This window comes from Palaemon carinicauda, chromosome 39 (genome assembly GCF_036898095.1).
Source record: "Palaemon carinicauda isolate YSFRI2023 chromosome 39, ASM3689809v2, whole genome shotgun sequence".
NCBI lineage: Eukaryota > Metazoa > Arthropoda > Malacostraca > Decapoda > Palaemonidae > Palaemon > Palaemon carinicauda.
In genome coordinates this window covers 27,082,881-27,103,116 of record NC_090763.1, presented here as the reverse complement: position 1 = coordinate 27,103,116, position 20,236 = coordinate 27,082,881, and the positions used below count along the sequence as shown (strand labels likewise).

General features: G+C 42.9%; 1 protein-coding gene across 1 annotated transcript in view; it reads right to left on the bottom strand.

Annotated features, from left to right (window-relative positions):
• Positions 1 to 20,236, bottom strand: part of IntS8 (integrator complex subunit 8) — a 199,301-nt gene that overhangs the window by 76,403 nt on the left and 102,662 nt on the right. Inside the window, exons 11-13 of the mRNA XM_068362372.1 lie at positions 11,566 to 11,797; positions 10,597 to 10,745; positions 572 to 682 (exon numbers count right to left, since the gene is read on the bottom strand). Coding sequence (XP_068218473.1) covers positions 572 to 682; positions 10,597 to 10,745; positions 11,566 to 11,797 — 492 coding nt within the window. The remainder of the gene's footprint in view (positions 1 to 571; positions 683 to 10,596; positions 10,746 to 11,565; positions 11,798 to 20,236) is intronic.

The following is a 20,236-nucleotide window of genomic DNA, read 5'->3' as shown; positions in this document are numbered from 1 at the left end:
GGGCCTGGCTCTTTATAATTCTTCATTCTACTCAGGGCCCGCTTCACTTCTATATTCTGTATCTCCATCACTGGCTCCTCCACCCTTTGTGCTTCTCCCATCATATATGAATATATCTTTTGCCAATTCAGGTCACCTATATCAACCACCTCTTGTCCATAATCCAGTCTACTTACATATGAAATCCACAATGACATGGTCACTTGGATCTTCATGAGTTTCCCTTATGAAACTTTCTGTACATGTGAACTACACAAATATATTTCTTACAAACCTATACATAATTATGAGAAGCAAATATAGTTATCTCACTCTTAATTCTTCAGTGGGATTTTTAGTCTTTATAAAATTGGCTTACAGATTCTAAGAGTTTAGTTACCCTCAAGAGAGTACGAATATCCCTCATTATTAATCTACCTGTACTTCTTTTTACCTCTAATTATAGCAATGCTAATCACATTCTAATAAAAATCTTGAAAAATTACATTGCATAAATAACTCTTCACAAATAATATTCTTACAGAATAACTACTGTACACAGTAGTTTTACAGAAAAATAAATACAACTGACCTTAGCTTGTAGCAGTTCCAAAGCTTTTGCAATGTAAACATACACCAAATCTCTCTGAGGGCACTGTGGTAATTTCATCAGCGTGTTATTGATGGGTATCGGTACATTCCACTGAAAGGAGAAATATAAATTGTGACAAGAGATATCATAAAAACAAAATAAAGTATATGAACTATAATCAACTTTTCACACAGAAAATGAGAAAATCATGGACAAAATCTTCCTGAACCACCAAGGATCTCTTAATAAAAGGTTTTATCTAAATTACTTAACTTTGTAGCTTCATTAAAGTGCATACTAAAAGAAAATATCTTATTGTTACAATAGCACTTTAAATATTTAATAAATTCTTGTAACCTTTAAATCTAACTCCATGAAGCAAGTACTTTTCCTCAAGGGGTGCAACTCACAACATCTGCTTGGAATTTTAGAATTTTAGATTATTGCATTTTCAGCTATAACAACGTCTATATTGCATTTCAATTTTTTTCAATAAAAACAATTTGTTTTATTGCTAGAATGTCTTTTTCTTATATTTGCAAAAGCACCAGTCCCTTTACTTTATGATTATGATTATGATTATTATTATTACTATTATTATTATTTTTATTATTATTATTATTATGCTAAGCTACAACCCTAGTTGGAAAAGCAGAATGCTATAAGCCCAGGGGCCCCAACAGGGAAAATAGCCCAATGAGGAAAGGAAATAAGGAAAAATAAAATATTTTACGAATAGTAACATTAAAATAGATATTTCCTATATAAACCATAAAAACTTTAACAAAACAAGAGGAAGAGAAACTAGATAGAACAGTATGCCTGAGTGTACCCTCAAGCAAGAGAACTTTAACCCAAGACAGTGGAAGACCATGGTACAGAGGCTATGGCACTACCCAAGACTAGAGGACAATGGTTTGATTCTGGAGTGTCCTTCTCCTAGAAGAGCTGCTTACCATAGCTGAAGAGTCTCTTCTACCCTTACCAAGAGGAAAGTAGCCTCTGAACAATTACAGTGCAGTAATTAACCCCTTGGGTGAAGAAGAATTGTTTGGCAATCTCAGTGTTGTCAGGTGTATGAGGACGGAGGAGAATCTGTAAAGAATAAAGAATAGGCCAGACTATTCGGTGCCTATGTAGGCAAAGGGAAAGAACCGTAACCAGAGAGAAGGGTCCTATGTAGTACTGTCTGGCCAGTCAAAGGACCCCATAACTCTCTAGCGGTAGTATCTCAGCCTTGGCCAACCTACTACCTACTATCCCATATATTGTAACACCACAATTTTTTATGATTCCCTCAGGAAGAGGGATCTCTCACTTTCGTTACAGCTTATTTACAGTACCTTTGCCTACACATACACAGAATAGTCTGGCCTATTCTTTCCACATTCTCCTCTGTCCTCATACACCTGACAACACTGAGATTACCAAACAATTCTTTTTTGCTCAAGGGGTTAACTACTGCACTGCAATTGTTCAGTGGCTACTTTCCTCTTGGTAACGGTAGAAGAGACTCTTTAGCTGTGGTAAGTAACTCTTCTAGGAAGACAATCCGAAATTAAATAATTACTCTTTAGTCTTTGATAGTGCAATAGCCTCTGTACCATGATTTTCCTCGGTGTTGGGGTAGAATTCTCTTGTACACTCTGGCACACTATTCTATCTTATTTCTCTTCCTCTTTTTTTTTTTCTTTTTTTTTTTTGAAGTTTTAATACTTTATATATGTAAGATCTATTTCAATGTTTTTACTGTTCTCAAAATACTTCATTCTAATTATTCATTACTTCTCTTGTTTATTTATTTTCTTGTTTCCTTTCCTCACTGGGCTCTTTTTTCCTGTTGGAACCCTTGGGCTTATAGCATCCTGTTTTTCCAATTTGGGTTGTAGCTTAGCTTGTAATAATAATAATAATAATAATAATAATAACTAAGTAATATATACTGATAATGTAGTATATATTACTGTAATATATGTGCAGTACTATCACTATAGCACAGCTTAAGCACTATTATGAGACTACATATCACACGGTGGTGATCAGTCTTCACGAGATCACCTCACGACTATATCAGCTCATCATCTAAGATGTAGCTTGTAACTATGTAAAATATGATATTTTAATTATAAAATAAATTTTTGAATATACTTACCCGGTGAATATATAATAGCTGCAACTCTGCAGCTCGACAGAAAACACACTCAAAAACTCGCGAGCGATCGCTATAAAGGTTGCGGGTGTGCCCACCAGCGCCACTATCGGCCAGATACCACTCTTGCATGTAAACAAACCCTTCAATTCTTCTCGTCCCGCTGCGTCTCTATTGGGGAGGAAGGGAGGGCCTTTAATTTATATATTCACCGGGTAAGTATATTCAAAAATTTATTTTATAATTAAAATATCATTTTTAAATATTTAACTTAGCCGGTGAATATATAATAGCTGATTCACACCCAAGGCGGTGGGTAGAGACCAGAGTTAATTAAGTTTACAGCGTATAAGCTAAGAGTTTTTGACAGTTATCAATATAACAAAACCAAAATATATAGGTACCTGGTAAGGAAGTTGACTTAGACGATTACTCTGCCTTATAAGTCTGTCTTCCTCACGAAGCCCAGCGATCCTCTTAGGATGCTGAAAGACTCCCAGGAGCTGAAGTATTAAGGGCTGCAACCCATACAACAGGACCTCATCAAACCCTTAATCTGGGCGCTCTCAAGAAATGACTTTGACCACCCGCCAAATCAATCAGGATGCGAAAGGCTTCTTAGCCTTCCGTACAACCCAAAAAAACAATATTAAAAACATTTCAAGAGACAGATTAAAAAGGATATTGGAATTAGGGTAATGTAGTGGTAGAACCCTCACCCACTACTGCACTCGCTGCAACGAATGGACCCAGTGTGTAGCAGTCCTCGTAAAGAGTCTGGACATCTTTTAAGTAAAATGACGCGAACACTGACTTGCTTCTCCAAAAAGTCGCGTCCATAATACTTTGCAGAGATTTATTTTGCTTGAAGGCCACGGAGGTTGCTATATCTCTAACTTCGTGCGTCTTAACCTTAAGCAAACATCGGTTTTTCTCATTCAAGTGAGAATGAGCTTCTCGTATTAAAAAAAATCTGATAAAATATGACAAAGCATTCTTTGACATAGGCAATGAAGGTTTCTTAACTGAGCACCATAATGCCTCAGATTTACCTCGTAATGACTTAGTACGAGCTAAATCGAACTTAAGAGCTCTAACAGGACATAATACTCTTTCCAGTTCGTTGCCTACGATCTCTGATAAGCAAGGAATATCAAAAGATTTAGGACAAGGACGAGAAGGCAGTTCATTTTTGGCCAGGAAACCAAGTTGAAGTGAACAAGTGGCTTTTTTTTTTTTTCTGTAGAAAAGCCGATGTTCTTACTGAAGGCATGAAGTTCACTGACCCTTTTAGCCGAAGCCAAGCACACTAGGAAAAGTGTCTTGAGGGTGAGATCCTTCAGGGAGGCTGAATGTAATGGCTCAAACCTGTCTGACATGAGGAACCTTAGGACCACGTCTAAGTTCCATCCAGGAGTTGCCAAACGACGTTCCTTAGAGGTCTCGAAAGACTTAAGGAGATCTTGGAGATCTTTATTGTTGGAAAGATCTAAGCCTCTATGTCGAAAGACCGAAGCCAACATGCTCCTGTAGCCCTTAATCGTGGGAGCTGAAAGGGAGTGAACCTTTCTCAGATGTAAAAGAAAATCTGCGATTTGGGCTACAGTACAGAGGTACTGGACGAGGACACAGATGCTGACTTGCACCAGTCTCGAAAGACTTCCCACTTCGACTGGTATACTCTAATGGTAGAAGCTCTCCTAGCTCTTGCAATCGCACTGGCTGCCTCCTTCGAAAAGCCTCTAGCTCTTGAGAGTCTTTCGATAGTCTGAAGGAAGTCAGACGAAGAGCGGGGAGGCTTTGATGGACATTCTTTACGTGGGGCTGATGTAACAGATCTACCGTTAGAGGAAGACTTCTTGGAAAGTCTACCAGCCATTGAAGTACCTCGGTGCACCACTCTCTCGCGGGCCAGAGGGTAGCAACCAACGTCAACCTTGTCCCTTCGTGAGAGGCGAACTTCTGCAGTACCTTGTTGACTATCTTGAATGGTGGGAATGCATATAAATCCAGAAAAGACCAATCCAGTAGAAACGCGTCTATGTAGATTGCTTCTGTATCTAGGACTGGAGAGCAATAGATTGGTAACCTTTTGGTCAACGAGGAGGCAAAGAGGTCTATGGTGGGTTGACCCCAAGTAGCCCAAAGACTCTTGCCCACGTCCTTGTGGAGGGTCCATTCCGTGGGTATCACCTGACCCCTCCGACTGAGACAGTCTGCCAAGACGTTCAAGTCCCCCTGGATGAATCTCGTCAACAGGGAGATGCCTCGAATTCTTGACCATAAGAGAAGGTCCCTTGCGATCTCGAGCAGCGTGAAGGAGTGTGTGCCTCCTTGCTTGGAGATGTACGCCAAAGTTGTGGTGTTGTCTGAGTTGACCTCTACCACTTAGTTTCGAAGAAGCTTTCTAATATCATCAAGGCCAAGTGGACTGCTAATAGCTCCTTGCCGTTGATGTGCATGCTCTTCTGACTTGAGGTCCACAGACCCGAGCATTCCCGACCGTCCAGGGTCGCACCCCAACCCAAATCCGACGCGTCTGAGGACAACAGGTGGTTTGGGTTCTTGACTGCTAGGGATAGTCCCTCTCTCAGACTGATATTGCTGTCCCACCATTTCAGGCATGCCTTTACTGGTTCGGAGACTGGGAATGATACCGTCTCTAATGTCTTGTCCTAGTTCCAGTGAGAGGCTAGATGGAACCGGAGAGGCAGAAGGTGTAGTCTCCCTAGTGAGACAAACTGCTCCAGGGATGAGAGAGTCCCTACGAGACTGTTCCAACTCCTGACTGAATAAACGTTTCGTTTCAGCATTAGTTGGACTTCGAGCAGGGCTTGACTGCGAATCTCCATCCCCAAATATAGAATAATCTGGGATGGGATCAGTTGGGACTTTTAGGTTGACCAAAAGTCCCAACTCCCTGGCCAGACTCAACGTCCAATGTAGATCCTGCAGACAGTGAAGACTGGACGATGCTCTGAGAAGCCAGTCGTCCAAGTACAGGGAGGCTCGGATCCCCGATAGATGGAGGGATTTTGCCACATTCCTCATGAGCCTCGTAAACACGAGAGGCGCAGGACTGAGGCCAAAGCACAGGGCTCGAAACTGGTACCCCACATTCCTGTAAACAAACCTCAGAAACGGTTGGGAATCCGGGTGTATAGGAATGTGGAAGTATGCCTCCTGAAGATCGAGAGAGACCATCCAGTCGCCTTCCATAAATGCTGTCAAGACAGCCTGGTAAACTTCATCGTGAAGTTTGTCTTGACAATGAACACATTGAGCGCACTTGCCTCTTACGTACTCCTGCAGTGAACATGGCTGCCAAATCATTGGAGCCATCCCTGAGGGACTTGTTCCTGCAGAGAACGTGGCTGTCAGATCATTGGAGCCATCCCTGAAAGCCTTGTTTATGCATGACATAATTGTACAGCAAAACTTCAAAGGCTCGAAAATAGCTCTGAAGTCGACCTGTAAAATCTTGGAGCATCTCATGGCCAGGCACCAGGGAGAGTCTATGAGGTTTGAGAAGTCTATCTGGGCAGAGGCAGGAACTCCCAAGCCGAGAACTTCTCTCGTGTCATATCAGACTCTCGCTCTATAAGCCAGCTTAAAAGAAGGGAAAGCAAAGGCTGTCTCCCCCAAACTCCTCCTGGTGATAAACCAGTCGCCTAGCAAACGTAAAGCTCTCTTAGAAGAGCGAGAGAGCACTAGCTTATAAAACAACGGCTTCGAAGTAGCTAGGCCTAGTGTAAGCTCTGACGTTTAGGCGAACGAGGAGCAGCAGTTACAAAAAGATCCGGACAAAGATCCTTAAAAATCAGCATGATTTATTTAAAGTCCATAGAGGGCTAAGCAGCTTTAGGCTCCTCTCCGTCTGACAGAGTCTTCAAGGGAATATCAGTAGGAGGGGGAACAGCAACTTCCTCATCTGAAGGAACCTTGTCCGACAATAGCCGAGTCTCAAGCAAGGGAGAGACCTACCGTGGTGGCAATGCTTTACAAGCAGAGTCCACACGCACTGGTGCATTAGTAGCGGACCAGGACGCAACGTCATGTAACTGCTTGACAGTCTGTGAACTGTCAACAACAACAGGTGCGTGAGGACGCACAGCGTCCACTCGAGACTGCTTTGACCGCCTAGACTGAGCAGTCAAGACAACTCTAGAATGCGGAGGTTGACGCTCAGCGTCAAAACAAGTCAACTCCGATTGTTGGTGAACGTCCTGAACGTCAACAGGAGCATCAGCAAGTGGCCTAACGTCCAAATGTGGCTGAAAATCCACACGAGACCGCATCGAGTGTGGTTCTAAACAACCTGACTGACGTGACTTGGCTACGCCAACGTCAACAGGACGCACAAAGGAACGTTAGGGTGGCTGAAGGCCAGGATCTCAATGAGATAAATGGCTAGGCTCAACGGACTTATCGGCAGAATAGTCTTCCATAAGGGAGGCAAGCTTATTCTGCATGTCTTGCCGTACAACCCATTTAGGATCAACGGGAATGGTTGCGGTAAGAGACGAGGGTAACGTCTGTGACTGCAAAACCTTGCCTACAAAAAGACTCTCGGAGTCTGTGTTACGCTTTTGTTTAGGCGGCGAGCAGTCTTCCGATGACTGCATAGGGTCAGAGCTGTCCTAATAGTTAAAACCAGGACGCTGGACCTGTCCTGAAAGGACTGACTTTCGCTTAAAGGGCCTCGAAACCTTGTTCCACGGTTTCTTATGCGAAAAGCCTTCGGATGACGAGGAGAAAATCGTCTCTCTCGCCTTATGGTAGGGGTGATCTTGGTAAGATACACCTGATACCATAGAGGGAACGTCTGTTCGCTGATCAAGGCCTCTCGAACCCATAAGTCGTACGACATTACTTCTCCCCTGGGCTTGGGAGCTTGCAAGAGGTCCCGGACTAGGCGAACGACAGGCACGAACAGACGAACCCTCGGTCGCAACACTGATAACACTGCGCAATATCACTTTATCACTACGATTTTCTGTTTTGCACTTATTTCACTGAAATCGAATTTTTTAACAATTCACATTAGGTATGAATAAAACTGATTTCTACCTGAAGCACGCAATTCTACCCTCATCAAAAGGTTGTAATTGCGAAATCAGTTGTATAATGTAAGCACATTAATACCAGCAAAAAACCGTAAACATATTTTAAGATAAAAAAATCAGTGGCTGGGGAAGAGACTAAACACTAGTTCATTCAAAACTACGTTTTCAATCTCTCACCGTACAGTGTCTTGGGACGAGAATAAAAACTAAAAACGTTTTATCCTTTCTCCCCGTACAGAGACTAGGGACGAGAGTAACTCGAGAACAACGTTACTCGCTTGGGACGAGATAAAGATCGGAACGTTCTCTCTCCTCTCTCTCTCTCCGTCTCTATCTCTCTCTCTCTCTCTCTCTCTTGATTTCGCACCGAAGAGAAGAGCCCACTTACCTTTCGTCAATAAATAGGTTATTTGACCAAAGGAAAAACTGAAAGGTTTTTCAATTAAAAGTTCCTTTAACAGTCTTTAAAACATTTAAGCTTTGAAAGAAAAAAGAACAAAACGTCAGAATCGATTTACTCTTTCTGCAAAGTGAAACCGTGATACTCTCTCTCTCTATCGTAACTATAGAGCGCAAACTGCGTAGCATAAATAAACTAAACGTTAGTTCATCTTTGAAACAGTACGAAGACTATTCAAAGAAAAAAACTATCATAAAATATTTACTAAAAATATTTCATTTAATAAGTTTTAAATCATTAGCTCTGTAAAAGTTATTTACGATTGAAAAGGGCTCAACGTTGTTTAACTTCGGTTTCCAAGTTAGGACCGCCTACTCTCAGGAAAGGTCGCATATAAACAAATCATTAAAATTTATTTTGATGTTTATTATAAATGGAAAGCTAATCGAAGAGGCCTAATAAAGGTGGTTGAGATATAAAATATATAGAGGAAAATCTATAATTAATTTATAACGTGATAAGATAATTGCTAAAAGCCTAAAACACACTTCCGTCTAAGGGAAGGGTCGGCCATTTAAAAGTCAAAGAAAGTCCATACTCTCTCTCTTGTCATCAAAAATTAAATCTATCCAAAACCAGTTCAAGATTTAAGATGAAGATAAAACACCTGCACTGCGAAAGCTCAAACCAAAATGAAGTACTTCACCAAATATGTTGAGAAAACTCCAGGTTCTACAACGAGTATTGATACGTCTTGTCGTCAACGTCGACAGAAAAGAATTGAAGGGTTTGTTTACATGCAAGAGTGGTATCTGGCCGATAGTGGTGCTGGTGGGCACACCCGCAACCTTCATAGCGATCGCTCGCGAGTTTTTGAGTGTGTTTTCTGTCGAGCCGCAGAGTTGCAGCTATTATATATTCACCGGCTAAGTTAAATATTTAAAAACTGTATTTTGTATACTATACTGTAAATACACTGCTGGTAGTTCTTTTTCAATGAACGTATGAATACTCCAAGACAATTTAAAGTCAAAATAAGATCAAATGAAAGATTACATCTCACATACAACGCCATTCACTTTTTACAAAGTTCTATGCAGTGAAATTTCATGATGCATGATGCAATCCTTAAGGCACAGTAGTAGCATTTGGTATTGAACATAAAGTGTACTTCTACATACACAGTATGTAACAAATCCTTATGTAACACATAAGTAACTTAACGCTTGTTGCTTAACAAACACTTGTGGGAGATGCTTAAAGAGTGAGAGTCAGCTAGAGACATGACATTATGCAGGGAGGGAAATAGCATGAAGGGCCAGGTGCAAAAGAGAGCGAATACTTCATATTTCCGTGAACAAGACAACCTTTATATCATAAAATCCACTCCTAAAAATTGAGGGTCATCTTATACAGGGCTACCAATCTAAACTTCAAACCTTGAATTTCAGGTGATATTTATCGGCACGCAAAGCTAAGCTTTAGTGTGATAACCAATGATACACATGAAAAGACTGTCATTTGAAATACAATGATAATAAAGTTAATAACTATCATTTGGATGTGTAAATGTGTTTGTTCGTTCGTTCTGATTGGCGATGAAACCTGAAGAAAACAATGGTACTGTACAGTATCTGTTTTAAAGGCAGGTTTAGCAAATCATGACATGAAATTGCCTTTGCTTCATTTATTTAGAATTTCCAAGGATACAGCAAGTAAAACGTTTGTAATAACATCATCTATGCAGAATCAATACTGCATTTAATAAGATAACTGTTGATGCAAAAGCTAGCCTATACAGTACACAGATAATTTTGTAAATTAGCAGTCGTCTTATACTGCTGTACAGATACATGATAAAGTAATCAAAATTTGAACTAATTTTCTACTTGGTTTTATCTAAAGGTCATCTTTTATATGGAAATATACAATATTTTTAAAAACTTGGGGTGCGTGAAGCAGTCCTAACAAAGACAATGCTATGAAGATATGCAAAAAAATGAAACTTTAATTAATATATTACAAGGATCTCAATACTGTAAGTGAAAACCGAAACCACAAAGAAAAAATCTGCAAAGACAGAAGGTTGACTGTACAACACACATAAATTTACATGAAAACCTTCCTTATGATACACCTTAAATCATTTCAAAACATCTTAGAATTCACAATCCTCTCTGACGTTGTGTCTGTGTTATATCATTATTAAACTTTAATAAGAAACTATGTAAATACTAAATACCTTTCCAGTTTCATAATTATAGGATTAAAATAAAAAGTAAACTGAAAAATTATTAAACAGCTGAAGTTCTGGAAATTATTATATAATTATAATACCTTACAAAGAATGTTTAAAATCACCAAGTTTTATAACTATCTTTAAAAGTAAAAATAATGTTTTTTAACATACCTTGACATTCAACTCTTGGATTTCTCGTTTTGGCATATCAGGTCTTGGTGGCGATGCATTTTTATAGTGCATCACTGCATCCTTCAAAACCTCTGGCTTATATGAGTGAATGAGATCCCACATGATATCATTTATATCATCTGTGTCCACTGCAAAAATCATGAGAATAAATTTATTTTCAAAACTTACAATATTACTTAAGGATTCATTTGCATTCTATCAATAACTTTGCTAACAAGAAAAATGACGGTGCTATGTTTTATGATCACTAAATACTGAATATTTATCACTGAGTTATATGTATGAAATATCTCCTAACTGCCTTGTAATTATGCTGGGAGCACAAGAGCTAAAATCAATATAAACTTGTCAATAAAACATGTGATACTAATTTATACGGATACCAAAATAATACAAACCAAGGTTGTTAAAAATAAGAAATGCGGTGGTTAAGGACAGTTCATTAGCAGTTTCACGATTATTCATCTTTTTTTCCTATTAAATGCTGCAATTTGATTCTATTGATAATTCACCAATACCAAAAAATTTTCACATTAATGGGGAATCATTAGTGTATATAACCCTCTTGCTATGTATTTTCTTCTCAAGTACAGTAGTCTATCATAAATTGACCTTAACTGAAAGGTTAAACTTCACACATTTTTCATTAGTTCAGCCATGATTGAGATTTTGATACAGTACCACTAAAATCTAAAATGAAATGGTGTTTGGCCAGCTCACTACTGAAACTTACCAAACAGATTTTCTACCTATGACAAACCTTTCCAGAAAACCTAATAAAAATCTGAGGAAAAAGTTGGGCTTAACTTTTATACAGACTAGCATAAACATCCTCTCCAAATGTAGTCTGGTTAACTCCAAATGTGGCCTGATTAAACTATCTAATAAATAATAATAAAAAATCATTCCAAAGTGATACTGTACTTGAAAACAACCAAATCACCCTACCTGTCATTGGCTCATCTAGAGACATTTTAGGGGTAGAATTTCTGACATCTTCATACTGTGGCCACATATCTAGTAATTCCTTCTTTGAAAACAACACCTTCACTTTAGGATGCGCTGCAACAGCAGGAACAAGAACATCAGGAATCTTCCCTTCCAGGCACAACGTCATAAGAAACATGCGAATTCTTTCTTTCTGGTCATTATTCAGCTCAGACATCATGCTCCCAATAGTCTGAAATTTTACATAACATTACTTCAGATAGTAACAGGGCAAAGACCAGTAAAAATTCCTGAGAAATCATGAAAAGGAGGGTAAAGATAAGGGCAGAGGCCTGATATGAGTTTGGACAGATAGAATACAGGATAGAAGACAGAAGAGAACTTTTTTCATTTGTCTTACTCTATCAGTGGAAAAGCAGAAGTAAAAATGTTTGTGAGGATGAGGATGTAACCTTACCTTTTCGATGAACATTTGAAATTCCTAAGAGATGAAAGTGATTAATCTGAAGTACCGTAATGGATTGGATTATTACTACAGTATTACTATTATTACTATTATTATTATTATTATTATTATTATTGTTATTATTATCATTTCTGGGCTCCGACCTGTGCCGCCCAGTGAAATGCTCCTTTAACATCATTTCTAAGGTAAAAACTGCTATGAATCTACCAGAGAAAAAATTGTATAGGAATGCTAGGTTGAACCCAGCTCGCTCACCTAATAAGGTGTCGGTATAAATAACTGGGGCGTGATAAATCACAACCAGAGGCCTCGCACCATTTAGATATCTCCTCTCAACATCCCCGTTCAGCGAGGTGCCGTTCAACACCCTAGCTCCGATCTCTACTACCAACAGTCCAACCCACGCTAGTGACGTCACTCCTTTTCATACCACCGTGTGTTTACGCTGTTCTCTTTTTCGGTGTGTGTTTTTCCCGGATTTACCCAGGATTTATCTCATGATATCGGACTCTACTGTCACTCCATTGAAGTAAAGTACCAGATCTATGAGTTTTGAGTATTTGGAGGTAGCCTTGCCCTTAGTTGTTATTTTATCACAGTTTTTAATTTTCACTGTTCGCGGCCCCGCTTCAGACCGCCATGGCGGCTGGCTACTTCCTCACTCTCTCGTTCTTAACGCCTTACAATTAGTCTTCCATACTGATTGTTTTTCGTTTTGAACCTATCTGGGTAATTCACTATTCACACCCCGTGTTATTTTATTTTGTTATGGTATTTCATTATCCTGTTATTTACAATACAGATGTTATGATATTACGGTATCATAGTTCGTGTTAGGTTGGCATGCCTGATCGCCTTCGGGCGCTGCTAGTTTTTTATGTTACTCCACGCTATTACGTTTTCATATCCTAAGCGGATACGTTACATTATTTTTACCGACTAGTAGTTGCTTTAGTTTGAGTGGGACTCTCGCGAGGCAGTTTGTTTTCATATTTTTATGTCGGCACCTCACCGACTTTGTGTTATGTTGGCCCCCCTGCCCAGCTCGGTCTTCCCCGCGCTCGAGGGTACGGCCCCTCCCTGCCTCTCCCTTGCGTCCCTCTCTTACTATACTATTCGCATGCTTTCCTACTTATTTTATACCATATCAATTATATTATGTCTATCCGTATTGATCATTCATTATGTCGTGGTTCTTCGACCAGGTTGGTACGCCTGGTCTCTCTGTCCACGTGATAGCCTCCCCCCGCCTAAATCCCCACTTCAGGGATGCCTCTCACTCCTCGAGCCCTGGAGTCAGCTGCTTTGTTTTACGGGTCGAGTCCTCTCGTACCCTTTCCCCCCCCCCCCCCCATCCCCGGGGATATCGCCTGGCTCCTTCACGGGCGGACCTTGAACGTTAGCGAGGCATATGTTATAGATGTTATAGATTTTATAGTTTTCCCCTACCCTCCCGTAGCTGTTTTCTCCCCGCCGCTCCGATTGGCCATCGGTCGGCGGGAGAGATTTCTGCTATGTTTTGGTTCCAGGATGCTACCTCCCGGTTCCGCACCCCACGGACCCATTATAGGATCCCTCCCTTCACCCTCCCCGTGTGGCGTTCCGCACTTCACGGACCCCACTCGATGTTAATAATTTTATCTACGGGATCCCCGTTCGTAGCTTCCGAACCTAGTTATCTTGTCGAGTTTTTGGTCAAGGTCCTTGAGCCCGTCGGTGAGTCTCTGACTCCCGACAACCCCCCCTTCCATGTCCCGCCTACCCCGGTAGGCTAACACGAGCCCCGGGCTCTCTCAGTTGTCTCTCCGGAGCCAGCGTATATCCTTAACCATTTTCGAGTAATCTTATATTTATATATATAGTTCTTTTACTCGACTGTCCCCCCTTGTATGATCATAGTTACGGTTTGACTTATTCTGTTACCTATTAAGTGTTTTATCGCCCTTACGGCTTAAGAATGTTTTACCCACTGCTATAGCGGTGTACTTTAAGCTCCCGGAGCTCCCGGGCTCCTCTAGCTTACCACGTGATACTTATGTATCTTTATTTTACAGACGGTACGCTGTGCGATGACAGCCTGCTCGGCGGTCCTCCACCAACCCTGCGGTCACGACGTTTGTCGGTCACACGCCCACTGTGCTATCCTTGTGGATGGATTGACCGTCTGGCACCCGGACAATTGCGTAGTCTGTTATAAGCTGGCCTCTACGCTCACCTCAGACTCGGTAAGTGGAATTACGGTTAATTTTAAATTTACATTGTATTAATCTCTGTCATTCATGTTATTTTCAACGTGTCCCCTTTTTGGTGGCTTCATTTTCGCAAGGAGATCCTAACCCTTCTTATTTTACTTCCCTTGTGGAAACCACTTACCTCCAGTAATAATCTATTCTCTTTCAGAGCTCCCAGCCGGCTAAGACCTCAGCCCTGGCGACCCTCAAGGTCTGGATCGGCGGGTTCGCCCGCAACGTAAAGGCTAAAAAGCCTTACATTTTTTCAGAGGAATGGTGTTCTCTCATATACCCTAATGCTAAGACATCGGCTGCAGTCCCCAAGGACGTGGCGGACCCCATTATTGAGAAGATCGAGTCCCTGCTCTTAGCCCCGGGCCAGGAGGAGACGGGCGGGACTATCACAGAAGACGTCGCTACCCTCAACCTGGACATAGAACCGATGGCTCTTGACGAACCGGATGTAGGTAGTGAGGTAGGTGTGGCAGGTGGGTCCTGGGCTAAGATTCCTCTCCTTAGCCCGACTTTTTCTTCTACTTCTGCTCATTCTTCTTTTCAGGGCTTTCCGGGGACACCCGGGGCTGATTTCAAGCCCCGCCCAGTTACCCCAAAGGTTAAGGCTCACCGTAAGCCTTTACTCAAGACCCGAAAGTCTTCAAAATCCCCGAAGTCGGTCAAGACTTCATCCTCTAGAGTCCCCAAAGACTCCACTGCCGCATCTTCGACCTCTCATGGTTCGATATCTACGCCGGCCCCCGTTCCCGCCCCGGAGGAACCCTTCGACCCGAAATCCTTTTCTAAGGAACTTCTTTCCCAGATCGGATCTTTAATGTCATCCCTCACTGAGAGGATCTCCAACAATGAGAACTTGGTACAAGGCCTCACGCGTTCGGGGCTGCCACAACAGCAGCAATACCCCATCCCCGACACTTCCAAGCTCCCACCATTCACCAAAAGTAACCCCTGGAGGATGGCTCTGCATTCTCCTTTTACAGATGGCATGCTGACCATCGAGGGTTTTGGCACCCGGCCTCTCGAGGACTTCGAGTTCTATCCGCCGGGACTCCAATTCCCCTTCCCCGGCTTCGCCCGTTTGACCGAAGAGGCTCTGGTCCGCTTAGATAAAGTCCCTAGGGAGACTGTTATTTATCCCAAGGAACAGGCCCAGTCTACCTTGGTCCGGGCATTAAACGAGTGGGATTGTGTGAACACGATGCTCACACCCCACAAGAGCTCTTATACCATGTTTGTGGTTGACGAACAAACCCCCACCCCATGCGTCACCAAGATCATGGACATTGCCTATCAGTCCGCCAAGGAAGAAAAGCCTCTGCCCCAGCTCCGGGAGACAGACTTGACTTCCCTCCTCTTCCCAGGTGACCACGAGTGCTGGCGTAACGCCCCAGCCACCTTCACGGCAGGCAAACTGAGCGCTGACTGTACTTCCACACAGTTCAGCGAATGCCTCCCCAAGCTCCCGGAATCACTAATCCGCCTTGAGTTCGAGGCCCGGTGCAGGCTGAGTAGGTCGATTAATTCAGCCACTTTGGCCGAGATGACCGCCATCACTTACAAGGAGGAATCTCTTTTTAAAGTTCTCACCAAATCCCTCCTACAGACCTTGTTAGTTGATGCTTTCGAGTTTCTCAACGCTAGATTCCGTTGCTGGAGACACGTGTTGGCCGAGGCTACCATCAGGCATGAGCCTAATAGGCTCATCAAAGCCCCGGTCTGGGGCCCGGACCTCTTCCCGGAGGACTTGGTAAACTCCGTACTCAGTGAGGCAGCTAGGGTTAACCAGAGCCTCAAAGTTAGATGGGGCCTAGTCCCCAAGCGGAAGTTTGAACCAGCTGGCGCCTCGGCCCGAGGCAGGAAGAGGTTGAGGCCCTTCCATTCCTCCCAGAACAGACAGCCCCTTCAGATTGTACAACCCCAACCTTCTACTTCGAAGGGACAACCTCAACAACAGTACGTGTTGGTCCCTCAGGCACAGGTAGCATCGACCTCGTATGCTACCTCCCCTGCCTTTAACCCCACCTACGAGTCCCAAGGTTCCTTCCAAGGCTACCAACGCAACAGAGGCTCTGGCGCCAGAGGTGCCTTTCGTAACAGAGGTGGCGGAAGGGGTTTCAACCGAGGCAAGGCATTCCGCAGAGGCAGAGGAGGCAAGTCATCCTCAGCCCATTGAAAATCTTCAGGTAGAAGGGAGACTTTACATCTTTCGAGACCGTTGGAAGTTCAGCAATTGGGCTTCCAGCATAATTTCCAAAGGTCTGGGGTGGAGCTGGATAAAAGGCCCCCCTCCACCGACCAGTTTCTATCAACTTCCAACGGAGGAACTAAGATCGTTTACAGAAGACCTATTGCAGAAGAACGCAATCCAAAGAGTCCATCGCTTAAAATTTCAAGGTCGCTTGTTCAGCGTGCCAAAGAAAGGCTCAGACAAGCGAAGAGTAATCCTAGACCTGTCCCGTCTGAACTCCTCCATTCGTTGCGACAGGTTCCACATGCTAACCGTCTCTCAGGTGCGGACCTTACTTCCCCGTGGGGCCGTCACCACCTCTATAGATCTTACCGATGCCTACTATCACGTTCCAATAGCAAGGCACTTTCGTCCTTTCCTAGGCTTCAAACTAGGCAAACAAGCCTATGCATTCAAAGTGATGCCATTCGGGCTCAACATAGCGCCAAGGATCTTCACCAAACTAGCAGAGACGGTAATCCAAGAACTTCGAACCCAAGGGATTCAAATAGTGGCTTATCTGGACGACTGGCTCGTCTGGGCAAACAACGTCAGGAACTGCCTCACGGCAACAGACAAGGTTCTCACCTCCCTTCGTCAGTTAGGGTTTCAAGTCAACCTCGACAAATCCCGCCTGGTCCCGGAGACCAAGTTTCAATGGCTGGGATTACAATGGGACCTACGTTCCCATACGCTATGCCTCCCGAAAGCCAAGAGGACGGAAATAGCAAAGAATACGAAACGTTTTCTCAGGGACAAGTTGACGTCCAGGAGGAACCAGGAAAGAATCCTAGGGTCCTTGCAGTTTGCCTCCGTAACAGACGTTGTCCTAAAGGCAAAACTAAAGGACAGAAACAGAGTATGGCGCTCCAGGGCAAACAAGAAGCGTCGAGACAAAAGAGCTCGACTTCCCCCAATCCTACGAAAGAGTCTTCAGCCATGGACGAAAGTCAAAAGCCTATCGAAGTCTGTCCCCTTACAATATCCGGCCCCAGGACTCGTCATTCACACAGACGCCTCCTTAACAGGGTGGGAAGGATACTCCCAACACAAGAAAATCCAGGGACTATGGTCGACGATATTTCGACAATTTCACATCAATGTCCTAGAGGTCATGGCAGTATTCCTTACTCTAAAACGACTGAACCCAGCCAGGAACCTTCATATCAGGCTGGTTCTAGACAGCGCAGTCATAGTCCACTGCATAAACAGAGGAGGCTCCAAGTCAGCCCACATAAACCACGTCATGTTAGCAATATTTTCCATGGCGACATCGAACAAGTGGCATCTGTCAGCAGTCCACCTTGCGGGAGTGCGGAATGTAGTGGCAGATGCACTTTCGAGGACAACTCCGCTGGAGTCGGAATGGTCCCTAGACAAACAGTCATTCAAATGGATCTTATCTCAGGTCCCGGGTCTCCAGGTGGACTTGTTTGCGACGGAATCCAACCACAAACTAGAATGTTACGTGGCCCCCAACCTGGACCCTCGGGCTTATGCCACAGACGCAATGTTGTTAGATTGGAACGTTTGGAAGAGGATTTATCTGTTCCCTCCGATAAATCTCCTATTGAAAGTATTGGACAAACTCAGGTCTTTCAGAGACCGAGTGGCTCTGGTAGCCCCCAACTGGCCCAAGAGCAGTTGGTTCCCTCTGTTGCTGGAACTGGGCCTCTGCCCTCGGCAGATACTCAACCCTATACTAACACAAGTAGTACAAACTCGCAATGTGTTAGCTTCCTCAAGAATTCAGAGTGCCTTAACTTTATGGACTTCATGAAGTTTGCAGCTCAAAAGGGTGCAAATATTGACCCTCTAAATACCCTATTTTTGGAATCGGACAAAAGGGAATCCACCCTCCGTCAATATGACTCAGCTGTTAAAAAGCTTGCTAAGTTTTTAAAGGACTCAAAGGTTGAAAAGATGACGATGAATCTAACTGTAACCTTCTTCAGAACTCTCTTTGAATCAGGCCTGGCAGCCAACACCATCACTACGATCAAGTCAGCTTTGAAAAAGATCTTCCATATTGGTTTTGATATTGACCTTACGGATTCATACTTCTCGTCCATCCCGAGAGCTTGTGCCAGATTAAAACCATCAACTCGCCCTAGTGCAGTTTCCTGGTTTTTGAACGATGTCCTGAAACTGGCCTCTGACACTCTTAATGAATCCTGCAATTACATGGCACTGTTAAGGAAGACATTGTTCCTATTGAGCCTTGCTTCTGGCTCCAGAATTTCAGAACTATCAGCCCTGTCTAGAGACCCAGGTCATATTGACTTCCTCTCTTCGGGAGAAGTCCTTCTCTCCCCTAACAAAATTTTCCTGGCTAAAAATGAGGACTCTCAGAACAGATGGTCTCCCTGGAAGATTGTTCCGCTTCCTCGGGATCCATCCTTGTGTCCAGTTACCACCCTGAAATCCTACTTAAATAGAACTTCCATTACAACCACAGGGCCCTTATTCATTAGAGAAAATGGAGGAAGCCATTACCCTTAAAGGAATCAGGCAACAAATCCTTTATTTTATTAAACAGGCTAATCCTGAATCATTCCCCCATGTCCATGATATTCGAGCTGTTGCTACTTCAATTAATTTCTTCCATCACCTGAAATTTGATGAGCTCTCGAAATATACAGGCTGGAAGTCCCCTAAAGTTTTTAAACGCCACTACCTAAAACCTTTGGAAGCTCTAAAATTTGCTACAGTAGCAACTGGGAATGTGGTTCCTCCTGAGGGTACTGAGTCTTAATCACAACTTCTTGCTCTATCCTCCTACCTGCCTTACTTATTGTTACTACCTAGTTTTGGTTGTTTTGCTTGATCTACACCCTTATGGTGTATTGTTTGATACCCCGTTATGATCTTAATTTCTACGAATTGTTTTTGATTTTACCTGTTTTTAGTCTTACTCTCCACGGGCTGGTTTTGTATTATTTATTATTAAGAATGTTATTTATTTGATCTGCATTATCTGCTTGTCTTTTCTTGCCATCCCTAGTATGGGATTTTTTGCCATTATTGTATTTAACTATTCGCACTTTATGTTGAGAGTACTTACCTACGGGATACCTTGTTTATCCTTTTTTCATATTAAAATCACGTTTGGTATTATTTTGTATTTATTACTTCCCTCAGGTATTGTGCCTAGTTTGGGTCCCTATTCTCTGGCACTATTTCACTGGGCGGCACAGGTCGGAGCCCAGAAAAGGGATTTTGACGAAGGAAAAATCTATTTCTGGGCGAGAGACCTGTGCCGCCCAGTGAACCCACCCGTCCCTCCCTTCTTGGGCCCCAATCTTGGGTGCTATAAGGAGTGGCGTCACTAGCGTGGGTTGGACTGTTGATAGTAGAGATCGGAGCTAGGGTGTTGAACGGCACCTCGCTGAACGGGGATGTTGAGAGGAGATATCTAAATGGTGCGAGGGTTCTGGTTGTGATTTATCACGCCCCAGTTATTTATACCGACACCTTATTAGGTGAGCGAGCTGGGTTCAACCTAGCATTCCTATACAATTTTTTCTCTGGTAGATTCATAGCAGTTTTTACCTTAAATATGATGTTAAAGGAGCATTTCACTGGGCGGCACAGGTCTCTCGCCCAGAAATAGATTTTTCCTTCGTCAAAATCCCTTTATTATTATTACTAGCTAAGCTACAACCCTAGTTGAAAGAGCAGGAGGCTATAAGCCCAAGGGTGCGGATAGGGAAAAATAGCCCAGTGAGGAAA